Source organism: Drosophila guanche, unplaced genomic scaffold (genome assembly GCF_900245975.1).
Source record: "Drosophila guanche unplaced genomic scaffold, DGUA_6, whole genome shotgun sequence".
In the NCBI taxonomy this organism is placed as follows: Eukaryota; Metazoa; Arthropoda; class Insecta; order Diptera; family Drosophilidae; genus Drosophila; species Drosophila guanche.
The window spans coordinates 4,850,749-4,863,388 of record NW_022995745.1 but is presented as its reverse complement, the minus strand read 5'-3'; the positions used below and the strand labels follow the sequence as shown (position 1 = coordinate 4,863,388).

The 12,640-nt window shown below is 48.6% G+C and overlaps 1 protein-coding gene across 1 annotated transcript in view; it reads right to left on the bottom strand.

Moving 5' to 3' along the window:
- Positions 1-5,473: 5,473 nt before the first annotated feature.
- The window catches only part of LOC117580888, a 10,730-nt gene continuing 3,563 nt past the window's right edge, over positions 5,474-12,640 (bottom strand). The window contains exons 3-4 of the mRNA XM_034267641.1: positions 5,869-6,144; positions 5,474-5,795 (exon numbers count right to left, since the gene is read on the bottom strand). Of these exons, the coding sequence (XP_034123532.1) occupies positions 5,474-5,795; positions 5,869-6,144 (598 nt within the window). The remainder of the gene's footprint in view (positions 5,796-5,868; positions 6,145-12,640) is intronic.

The window sequence follows — 12,640 nt, the reverse complement described above, 5'->3', positions numbered from 1 at the left end:
GCTAAACATCTGGAGCAGGAGCAGGAGCAATGCCAATGCCAATGCCAAACCGAACCGAACCGAACCGAGTCCACCCCACTCTACTCCACCCATCGCTGGCGATCAGTGATCTTTGCCGACGCTGAGAGCCAGAGCAGAGAGCTGGGTGCTGGGATGGCTTTGATCTGTCACCGCTCAGCGCTCAGCGCTCACCGCTCACCGGTTACCCAATCGAATCACGGCAGACGCGCGCGGCCTCAGATAAAATTATTGAAATTACATTGGCAAGACGCCGTCGATCAGTGGCAACAGCTGCGATCTCCTTATTTTCTGCAGCCCAGACCATGTTCTTCTCGCTGCCAAAGACACGATCGCCAACACTTACAGGACAGAGGACAGAGGACAGGGACAGAGAGTGCTGTGGCAATAATTATCGCTTTTAGTCTCAACTTGGCCTGTCAATGTAATTCCAAAAATGTCGTCAGTGTCGCCCGGCACTGGCGTAGTAGCTCATCACTGGTCGGAGCCACTCCAGGCCTTGCCCCAGGAGTATCTCTGTAGGAGCTGCTTTTGCTTGATCGGCCCCGTGATTTCTCATTCGATTTCGTGCCGCTCGTTCGTTCGTTCGTTCGTTCGTTCACTCGTTTTTAAAATGTAATCATCATTAAAATATTTATGGGTTATCTCTCGCTCTAACCAACACCAACACACACTCTGAATTCTCCGCTCTGCCCCGCTCTCCCAGCTCTCCCAGCTCTCCCAGCTCAAGCGATCCATCCAGACTGGACGGCTTGTAATGACCATACATAGCAATTGGTTCTCACGTTCGTTGAGCAAAAAAAAAAACAACACAAAACGAACACAAAGTGAAAAAAGAAAAGCAACAAAAAAACCAAAACACAAAAACGCGTTGCCAATTTGGCGTCATCGTTGTCGCAGTTGTCGCTGTGTCCGTCTCAGTCTCTGTCTCAGTCGTTGTTGTTGTTGTTGTTGTTGTCGCTGTCGAAGGTGCAGTTAAGATGCTGAAGTTGTCATCGTCATCGTCACCTGTGCACATCACATCAGAGATCTACAGATGCTTGCCGAAGGTGTATAGATCCCTGTGGATCTGTGGATCGGTGGATCGGTGGATCGGTCGAACTGTGCTGCCATGCGAAGATCGATTGATTTTCTTAGCCAAAGATTCGACTGGGGGATTGCTTGGGAATGTTATTTGCTTTAGGGCTTGCTTTAGTCAGTGCTTTTGCTGGCATAAGTATCATTTACTGGGCTTATTAAGGATCTAAAATAATGATTGGAAAATATCTGCATAAAACTAACGAAGCTGAAAATGTACGATCGAAGCAGCAAGTTGAAGATCAATGCTTTGATTCTAATTCCATTTCTAGGTCTGCCTCCGTTTCAGATGTTTTAGATATGAGCGAAAAGCTAAGGATATACCCGGAGGAATTTACATTCAACAATTCCAATTCAGTGTTTAAATCGTTGTGAAAATTATTTGCTAGTCGCAACGAAAAGGAGCAACATTTTCACAGATCCGCTAGCTAGTTTAAACATATCAAATTGAGGCTCTCTCGCTAGTCTTTAAATTGAACTTAGATTTGGCACACCAAAGTGTAGTTGGGTCTCTGGACTGAAAAGGTTCAAGGTAGTTGGCACCTTCCCCCTAGTGCCTGCTGTGCTCGGCCAGGCGTGTTCACTGTTCAGTGTTCACTGTCACTGCCACTGGCGGCGACACTGGTCCACGTCCACATTCACGTCCACCCCTTTGGAGGCATCGAAGTCGCCCGCCCCGAGTTCACTCGGTTCGTCGGATATGGAGGAGTCTATCGTATGTATGTGGCCGCTGCTGTTGTCGTTTATCAATTATGACAAATCTTTGCGCATGCGTGGCCAGCGTCGTCAACGCAGCTATTTATAAGCTTGGGTAAAACATTGGACCCTCCTCCGATGCCTCCTCCGATGCCTACTCCGATGCCACTGGCGCATCCCCAGAGCTCTTCCTCATGTGTGTATGTCTGTATGTCCCATTCCGTGTTTCATTTTAATTTGTAATTATTTCCTCAGCGTTTTTGCTGGGCTTTGGCTTTGGCTTTGGCTTCGGCTTTGGCTGCTTCTTTTGCTTGCTACTTGTGTAATTTCAAACGATTCCGTGGTTCGTTGTTGCTTCAGTTGCCTTTGCATGTCTCTTTTTTTTTCATTTCGAACTTCATTTGCGCTTCGGTTCGGTGACAAATAAATTAAGTGGCAGCCTCAACCAGCACCAGCACCAGCACCAGCCACAGTCCCAGCGCCATGCAGAGGCAAGAAAAAACACCCAAGAAAATAAAGACTGCCCGGCGGCGGGCTCTCAACGAAAGCAAAAAAGGGCCCAAAGAGGGTGTCAACTGGTGGGACTCCCAGCGGTTGCTTAAATGAGCAAAGAGAGTGCAGAATGCGGTGTTGATAAGTGCTTAAAAGGGTGTTGGTAAACGCACAAGACAGTGCTGGAAAGTACTGGATCCAAGCTCACTGCATGGCTAACTTTGAAATCCTTCCCTGAAACAGAAACCTCTGCACTTCCAGCCGAGAACAGAGAACCTATCACTCCCTGACGTACCCTGTAAAATGCCCATAGGAACTGCAATAATGGCAAGTAGCTGCAATTAAGAAGAGTCGCCATAGTCATCGTACCCGCTGAATGGTTTGGGGCCAAGAACGCCCCTTTTGTGGGTATTCAATGTTCGGCGATTGGAAGCGAACAATGCAAGAAGTTTTAGCCCAGAAAGCATAAAGAATATATAGATACCATATTCGGTTCTCAAGGATGATTCAGTCAACACATTGAATTCCCTCTTGTTCGGATTTCTGCAGAAATTTCATTGCTTAATCGATTGAGCACCCTCCAAAGTGTGGCAAAGACCCACTTCCTGGCGGTATTCCCATTCTTATTTCAGCTTCAACCCACACAGCAGCAGCAGCAGGAGCAAAAGCAGAAGCCCTCAGCACACACATCGGCCACATCATCCACTCAATCAAAGGACCGATTCGGCCAACTTGAAGCCAAATCAGCTGCTACTGTGCAGTTGACTGAGCGACTGAATGACAGAGCGACTGATGGACTGATGGACATGGACTGGGTGAGTGAGTGAGTGCCCAGGGGGGCATCCCAAAAGGTGCATCTGGGCAAAGTCGTTTATTAATTTGGCATGTGACAAATTATGCCTTGGCCAGCAATTAGAACTCTGCAGCGGACAACGGACAAGTTTTGAGGCTTCTTCTTCCATTCTCTCTGCAAACTTGTCTTGGTCTTGGGACATTTAGCGCTGATTTAACAACATTTTGCAGCAGCTTCGATCTGCCCGGTAGGATGCACACCACACAAATGGGAATGGCTTGAGGATGGGCATGAAAATGGAGATGGAGATGGAGATGGAGATGATGCTGAGACTGAGACTGAGGCTGAGGACGAAGAGCGTCAACAGACGACAAGTGGCACTTTGGCGCATTAAGAAAATCTGTACAAGTGTCACTTTGGCACACACAGCAATGGCAGAGGAGAGTCCCGAGGAGGAGTCGGAGCAGACGGTGGTCGATGGACTGGTAGAATTATAACGCCAACGTTTTGGCATCAGCCTCAGTCTCAGTCTCAGTCTTCCGTCTTCAGTCCCTCTCCCTCTCCCAGTCCCCAGTCAAATGCAATTTCATTGCACAACAAGGATTATAAATTTCGAGACTGGCCTCGACCATGGCCTCGGCTGGGGCTTGTTTAATCACTTTTCATCAAAAAGTGTGCACACGATTGTACATATTGGTGGATGGGTGTCTGGGTGTCTGGGTGTCTGGGTTTATGGGTGTCCGCCTCTGGAGCGGCGGAGGTGCCTCAAATTTGTCCAGTCATCGGCATTATTTAATGAGTTGCCAACAGGTTGCCAAGGCAGAACGAACCCAAGGCAAGCCATGCAGAAAATCATCAGGTTGAGCTTCCCCGTATACTCCGTGCGTCTCTGCTGCTGCGATTTCAGCTGAGTCAGCGCCGCAAACAGAAGCCAACAGGCAACGTCGTCGAGGCATCAGCCATGCCACAGGGTACTGGCTACAGGCTACAGAGTCCTCGGTTCATCAGCCCAGCCTACGCCCGGAGTTCAAGCAGAGAGGAGCCTTCAGCCCTGCGCCCTGCTGCATGTGTCATGTAAATGCAACTTGTTGGCTGCCCCAGCCTCTGCTGCTGCTGCTGCTGCTGCTGCTGCTGCTGCTGCACTTGACTTTGCCTCTGTGGCGGCTGCTTCGCTGTGTGTAATGTCAATTTGACAGACAAACTGTCGACCGTTTGAAGCGTATGCAGCTACTGTCTACTGTCGACCGCAGCCAGCCAGCCACCGATTATGATTTGTTTGATTGTGGCCAGGCGCAGGGATCGGTGCGCTACCCTCCCGAGAGCCAGGCATATGCGTAGCCTCCCAGTAGCTCCCGAAATATCTGCCACATCCATGGCGGATCTATTCCCAGCCGATCGCAAGGAGCGGAGGAGCCACAGTGCGCGTACTTCAGCTTGAGAGTCGCACTCCAAGTGCCACTCCGCATGGTCTTAGGGGCACACACACAAAGACAGAAAGCGGAACGGGGGACTGTGGACTGGCGTTGGCATCTACAGCATTCAATAAAGAATGTTTGCGATTTTTATCTTGAGGCTGAGGCTGAGGCTGAGGATCGCGCGCGCGATCGCTCGCGGTTTGAGGTCTCACCCCGTTCGGCGATCGCACAAGAGAGAGAGAGAGAGGAGCCGGATCCCACAGCTCTGTATGCGAGCTGCCCATATGGAGAACGGTTGGCCCCTTTGCTTAATACTCATAATTGATTAAAAAGAAAATTTCCATGGCATTTATGCGTACCACGCCACTCATAAACACAATGTCGACTTGTTGACAGCCAAAGAGACGTTGGGAGTTGGAGTTGGAGTTGGAGTTGGGAATGGGCTTAAGACTGGGTCTCTGTTCCTTGGAAGTAGTTGTCGAAATGTTTTTATTTGTTATCGATTAATCGCTTGAATCAACAGCCAGCAGTCAGTCAGTCAGTTGCTCGTACGTACAGTGGCAGTTGTCTGAGCAACGCACGGATACACACACTCGGATTTGTATCTGTATCTGCATCTGCATGTGCATCTGCATCTCTCCTGCCTCTGAAATGTTGCTGTGTAATTGTTTTGAAGTCTCGACTCAAAGATTGGTAGCAACAGCAGGCAGACTGCCTGTCAGCCATCCCCGACTCTCTGTGACTCCGTCTCTGAATTGGAGAATTTGCAGCTTCCATGGGACGGGAGACTTTTGTGTGTGCCTGTCAAATGTTGATTGATCGATTGTTTGCACACGTTTTTCTGAGCTTTCGACTCGAGCGAATTTATTGAGCATATTATTAATTTCTACTGATGCGACGGGTATTACTATTCATTTGTGCTATAGACTTAGGGTCTAGATTTCTTCTTTGCTGCTCTTTTTTCGCTTGCTACTCGAATTTTCTAATCCACAAGCTCGTCCATGGACTCGTCTTGGTCTTCCATGTCTGCGAACCCTGTTGGTTTAGTGGAAGTGGAAGTGGCTGCCTCGCCCCCATCGTCAGAGAATCCACCCTGCTGCTCAGTGCATGTGGCTGGTGGCTCAATGCCCAAACGGGACAGGTCGTTGCATGTCTTAACCTTGCGCAACTTGAAGAGCTGCTCGTCACTATCTTCGGACTCTTCGGGCTTAGCTTGTTCCAGTTGGAGCGGGCGGGAGGGTGGCTGGTTATCCAGGAAGGAAACCTGATGCCACACTCGCATGAAGACCCTCTTTGCGGAAACCCTGGAGAACAAATGGGTGTCGGTCAATGAGAGATTACGTTCGTTTGTTCGTGGCCGAGCATTTGCATTTGTACTTAGTTTTCTTGCCAGCGGCTAACTCGAGTGCGTTGAGCTCCAGAACCTCCTTGATTCGCTCAAACTGGTGATCTTTCCACATAAGAAATGGATTGATCCGGAGCTTCAACGGATGTCGAAGCTGCTGAACGATGTCCGACGAAGTAGAAGTCGAGGGCGAGGACGAGGTCGAAGCCGAAGTCGAAGCCAAAGTCGAAGTCGAAGTCGAGGACGAGGTCGTGGGCGACTGTGAGTCTTGCTTCCTATAACGGCCCAAGGTGTGTACTTTGGTTAATCTTTGAACGGCATAAAGCCAACTATGATGTGATTAATAAAAAATAATATCCAACAGGATCGAGTCTTCTGCGAATCGCTGCTGGATTGTGTGTTGCTTCCATTGAAAATTGACTACCGACCCCCGGCCCCACACCATTCCTAGTTTGCTCTGGTCCATGTATCGATGGTCGTCTCAGATAACCAGCAGTTAGTTCTTGGGAGCAGCAGCCTGGAGAGTGCATCGAGAGAACCTCTCGTGGGTTAGTGGGTTAGCGGACAATGTCGCACCCGAAACGCGGAAAAAACGTATTAAATATAAATTTCCTGGTAATAAAAACAGAAACAAAACGGAGCTGGAGATGCCTGTACTGGCTGCCAAAATAAAGAAATAAATCTTTACACCCAAAATGCCAGAAAGAGACACCACCAAGGAGAGAGACAGAGAGAGAGAGGGAGTGAGAGAGTGAGTTGGGGTTGTGGGGAGATCTTTGCCTTTGCTAGTGACTAAGCGCAGGCAATGTTTGCCTCTCGCTGGCTGCCTTTATGGGCATTTGTTGTTGTTATTTTTTGTTCATTTGTGTATTTCTTGTATCAGCGTGTAAATCTCGCTCACACACACGCTCAGACAGCAGACCCACAGAGGCCCAGAGGCAGATGAAATACTGAGTCTCAGGCTCAGGCTGAGGCTGGAGAGGCAGTCAAACCGAACTCAAGTCGAAAAACATTTTTATTGGAAATCTGTACGCAGAAATAGTCATCATCCGCATCATCATCATCTTCATGTGGCTGTTGCCCGATCTGTTTCTTGTTTCTGCCTCAGATGCATATCGCTGAACGCGTTGGCAATAAAAATATATATGAGCTGTTGATGACTGCATATAAAAGTTATACGAAACAGGCCCCGAAAAACAAACCCTCCTGTGAGACACCGAAACAGCCGAAAGGCAACGCGCGACAAGCGCCAGCAAAAGGATCCAAGGATGGGCCAGGGAAGCTTGGAAGGGAATGCTGAACGGCAGATTTCAAATGGAAATATCTACTGCAGAAAAAAGACATAAGATCCCATTGATCCCATCCAGCAATCACATTTCGAGTTGAATTCTTTTTCCTGGAAGCCCCCATTTGCATTCTATCAAAATAGTCAATAAACATTTTCATAATTCCATTTCCTTTTTTGTGTACAATTGTCGGAGAGTGCTAATAAATATCGATCCCCTCCCAAGCACAGAATTAGAATTCATAATCGCAAACAGATCCTATCGAAGCACCGAATCTGAGACCATTTCACAGTGCCAAACCGACTGGACCTTGGCCAGTCACTCAGTCAGTCGATTGTCAACATTGTTGGGGATCCCATTTAATTGCTATAATTTTTTGTTTGTTGCAATTGTAATTGGAGAGCTCCCTTCAGGTCGGAGCGGAGACAAAGCGCACAAACAAATCGCACAAAGGACTGACAAATGCGAATCTAAATCGGAATCCAAAACCAAAAACCAAACCAGAGCTCCTCATGTGTTCATTCGAAGCCATGCTATGCCTTTCCATGTGAGGCGGGAAGTGGGCGGCAAGTGGCAGGCAGGGCGCCGGCTGGGATTTCTTGAAATCAAATCTAGCAAATCAGACCAAAACCAAACACCAAAACCAGACTAAACAAAAACCGATCCAAACCGAACCGAACTCAGTTGAACAGTTGCTTGGGGAGTGAAGTGGAAAGTGGAAAATGGGAAATGGAAAATTTTAAATGCTGTTGGTGTAAAGGGCGTGGAAATTGGGCGGCCCGGGAGGCAGGGTGCTGCTGGCTGGTTGCAAAGACAGGCGGCGGAGCGTGCCACCAATATGGCAAACGACGACAAACGTAAACTTAGAAACGAGTGAGTGAATCGACGACAACGACAACGACAACGGCAACGGCATTGAACAGAAGGCAGAGGTAGAGCAAGAGTCAGAGATAGAGCCGCAGCCACAGTCAAAGCCTAAGCGTCATGCTCTAAGATACAGATACACATAGATACAGATACATAGATGGGTCGGCCTTGCTCTGCCTCTGCCTCTGCTAGTTGGTTAGGTGTACAATTACCTTAACGCATCGACAATTATACGAATGGTTGGACGACGACGACGACGACGACGGCGACGACTGGCTGGAACCCCACAAAACCCAAACCCAACACAACCCAACCCAACCCATCAGGTGCGATATGCGATACGCAAGCGACGCGTCGACGGTTAAGACAATTGCGCCACAAAACGGTTGCGACTGGATGCCCCAGAAGATTGAGGAAGCAGAAAAAGAACGTTCATAGACTCTGAGTCTGGGTCTGAGTGTACGAGTGTGTACCCTCCAAAAAACGCCCCAAAAAAACACTTTGGACCCCCGCCCAGCAGCAGGGGCATGTCTCCAAGTGCCTCCTCCACATACGAGTATGCGAAGCAATTTAGGGGGCGGCTGGGCAGCCAACAGGCAGGTGGTTCAACCTACAAATGTATGGGCTTGTCGACAGTATTGACACCGTCAAACGGTGCCGTACAGATACACTGACAGAAACTAAGCCCAAGAAGATGAATTCTAATGAGAATGTGGCATAGTTGGAAGGGTAAAAAGTATACCTACACTTCCTCAATAAAAGTGACACAGGCAGACCCTTAATTATGGTTCCTCAATCTGTTAATATCTATTATCTATTGCCGATTTTCCATGGTGTAAGTATCGCAAGTGACTGGTGGAGGGGGCCATGAGTTTGAGGGCTCTGGCCGTTGCCAAAGTTGCGGTCGCATCTTTCCGTCGTTGTTGCCCCTCGGGTGGACTTAATTGTCTGTCGGCACAGTGGGGACGACTCTGCGCAGCGCTGTTGCCATGGTCGCCGTGCAGCCCACTGTGCAGGGGTTGGGGGAACGACTTGACGGGGCTTCACTTTAGCCCTGCCCGAAAAACTGATTGAATTGAGCCAGGCACTTTGGACACAGGGGCCACGGTGGATGTGGCACTGCCTCTGGCATTCATCAGAATCCTCACAGATACACATAGCACATGTGTGTGTGTGTGTGTGCGTGTGTGTGTGTGTGTGCAGATTGGATTAAATTGTATTGAAAAGTTTTGCGCGCGCCCACAGCCGAAAAAGATGCGCGTTCTGCCAATTCCGTGGCCCTTTCCGTTCCCCTTTGCCGCACAATCCATCGTATGCCACCACTTGTGGGTGGATGCCAAAGGGGCCAAAGGGGTGGGGCAAAAGAGTTGGAGGACTGAAGGATGCAGGCTCTATTTACTTTTTAATTGGCAAAATTAATGCAATGCAATGAAATGAAGCCCGCTCTTCTTCTGATACGGGATATGGGATATGGATGGTGGCTGCTGGATGGGTTGGGGGGATTCAAGCTGAAGACATGTATGGATGGGGTTGGATATGGATATGAAGATGGGTATACATGCTAAGAGGGTGGTGCATGGGGATGGGAATGGGGAGGATACCGATGCCGATGCCGATGCCAGTGCCAATGCCAATGCCAACGGCACTTTTGTTGTTGATATTGCCTCTTCGTTTCGTATTGTTGCTGGCGGAGTTGTTGTTTTGTAATTCTTAGAAATTCAATTTTCAACTTAAAAATCTTCCCCCTCGTTCGCACTGTCCCTCACTCTCTTTCGCACTGTGTGTGTCTCTCTCTCTCTCTCTCTCTCCCCCTCTGCATCTCTCTCGCTACAAGTGATTAAGTGAAACAAGAGGAAGAACAACCCCCAGACCAGAGACTGAGTGGAGCACATGCAAAAACAAAGCAGAAGCAACAGCAAAACGTGGAAAGTTCCAGCGCCGCACAATCTGCTACACTTGCATATTCGATTCGATTTTTGTTTGGCTCTTATTTTGCACTTCCCAGAAGCTTTCCTTTGCTCTGATTACATTTCGTTGGAAGTTTCATTTGGGCCATAAATAATCATAGCAGCAGCAGTCTTATTCCAGCGATTAATTTCCCCTTCCATATCTTATGGTAATGCGAGGATTGTTTTTTCTTTAGTCTAATGCATATTTCATTTGACTTCCAGCCGCATAAATTCCTTATGCCCCGTGCACAAAAGTGTACAAATGAAACACAAACATCAGATGAGCAAAAGTGGAGTCAGCAGGGGCCATCGAATGTTGGCGGCGTTGCGGTTTTGATCCATTCGCATAATGATAATGAAGATCATGACGACGACGACGACGACGACGACGACGACGATGGCATTGGCATTGCCCTGCGTTCATCTGGATTGTCTGTCTGTCTTTTTGTCTGTGTGTGTCTGCGTCTCCGCGGACTGGCAGTCAGTCATTCAAGCAAGTCAGTCACACATATTGAAATAATTATTATCTGCATTTCGAGATCAGCCTCTCAGCCCAGCATGCCATGGAAGCGAATCGGCATCGCCGGCATTCAGCCAGCCCCAACATCAGCCTCAAAATTGAAGGCCATAAAAAATCAACGCATATTGCACACTGTCAATCCGAAACAGCATTTCCCCACATGTAGCCATTGTGCAGAGAGGGGGCAGGGGGAAACAGTGCAGGGATAGGCACTGTGATACAGTGAAAGCTCACAGGCAAGGACCATAGATCGAAAGAATCTCTCATTGATGTTAGACAGAGGGAGACGAAGGGCGGACAATGCCGCGGACAAATCACTGTAAAGAAAGGGAAAAAGAAAGACCAGAGCTGAAGATACTCTCCTTACACAGTCGCTGCCACGGGCACAGCTCATTAGCAGAGCTCTTCCCCGACCCTCCTCCACAGTGTGCCAGCCAGCAAAAGGAAGTGATAATCCTTTGACAAAGGCAAACTCCCCGCCCCTGCAAACAGAGAGAGAGAGAGATTTCGCGCATTTCGAACAGCGGGTGAAGTGAACAAGAAAATCCGTGCAAAAAAAAAAAAAAGAAAGAGATGGAAGCAACCCCAACCCGAGGCACCCGAGGGCCCCAGATATTCCCCAAAGAACCGAACTGAACCCAATGACAACAATCAGCTGCCGCGTCCCCCGTCTACACCTCACCACTGTGCCGCGTGTAATGCGACGTGTTTGCCTCAATTCGAGCATATGAAAACGGTTTATTTTGCTCGATTAAGTTGCCTTTTGAAATGCGATTCAAGGCAAAAGTACAAAAAATGAAGGAGAAAAGAGCGCAAAGAAAGGAGCAGCAGGTTGTCCCAGGAAGCGAGACAGGAAGCAATAAAAGATTGGGCAATAGGAAATGACGTGCTAAACTATGGGGAAGATATTGAATCGCTTTGGACCAGTCGCGGGATATTCAATGACAATAGGGGGAGGAAGGCTGCTTTCATCTCCACTGAGAGGGTTGAGGGTTGAGGGTTAGCCATCAATCGATGAAAGGAACAGCATGTATTGGCATCTTTCCCAGTCATCTTAGAGTGAGATTCCCTCCAACGATTAGATAACTCATCGCAGCGGTGGGGGGGACAGTTTGCAGTAAAGTCCAAACTCAGCTGCCAACCTTAACGAAGTCATAAAACTTTCACCGATAAGCATCGATGACTGCCCTCGAAATTTCCCTCAATGGACATCGAACAGGTAGCCGCAGACAGCACTGGGAACCAGTAGCCATCACTGCCATCACTTTACGATCGTCGTAAACTCGGCAAAAGGTTTCAATTATGCAAGTGCACAATCCCAATCCCAATCGCAATCGATACGGGGCATAACCCATCCGGAATGCGGCACGATCCTCTCAGCCAGTAGCCGCCTCTCGCTCTCCCTCTGTCGTGGCGCCATAAAAAGTAGCACCGACCTCGACCCGAAACGGTAGTAAATCCCTACAAAACTTTTACGACTGTGTGCAGATCTTTTAACGACTTTATTAGATGTCATAGTAAATGTGGGAATCGGAATGGGATTGGAAATTGAAATGGAAATGGAAAAGAGGCTGAGGTGACGCCTCTTTAGTTGACCGAAATTAAACGGCTTCTGTCTGCGATGGGAATGAAAGTGGAATGAAAGTCCTATCAAGCCTTTAACGACTTCGATCTGCAGTCTGTAATGTACCCTGGAATAATATTCCCTCGTCATTTTGGTGGGGGGAACTGGGCTTCTCCGGCAGAAAATTCTCAAATGTTTTTTGCACAAATTAATTTCATTTTTGAGTTCAAGGCAAGGGTGAAGCTCTGAAGGTGCACATTCGATCGCAAACACCTTCTCAACGCCTCATCGTTCGCCTGTCTGCTGTTCTCCCCCTCCTTCTCCTCTGCTGATATTTTTGCATACGCATTGCATCTACGGCACCGCACACCCGCCCACACAAGGATCCCCGATGCTGCAACTAGACGATGGAGACGCCCCTAGGGACGAGGCGACAATATTTATAACTTTTGTGGCGCGTCTCAATTCATTTGTCGCTCTCTCTAGCCCTCTCTCTCTCTCTCTCTCTCTCTGTCTATAGTGCAACGGTCGCTCCTGCTGCTGCTCTGCCTGTGCCTCAGACTGTGTGCCGGAGTGTCTGCCACCTACGTAAGCGTATAATTCGTTTAGCGTCAGGCA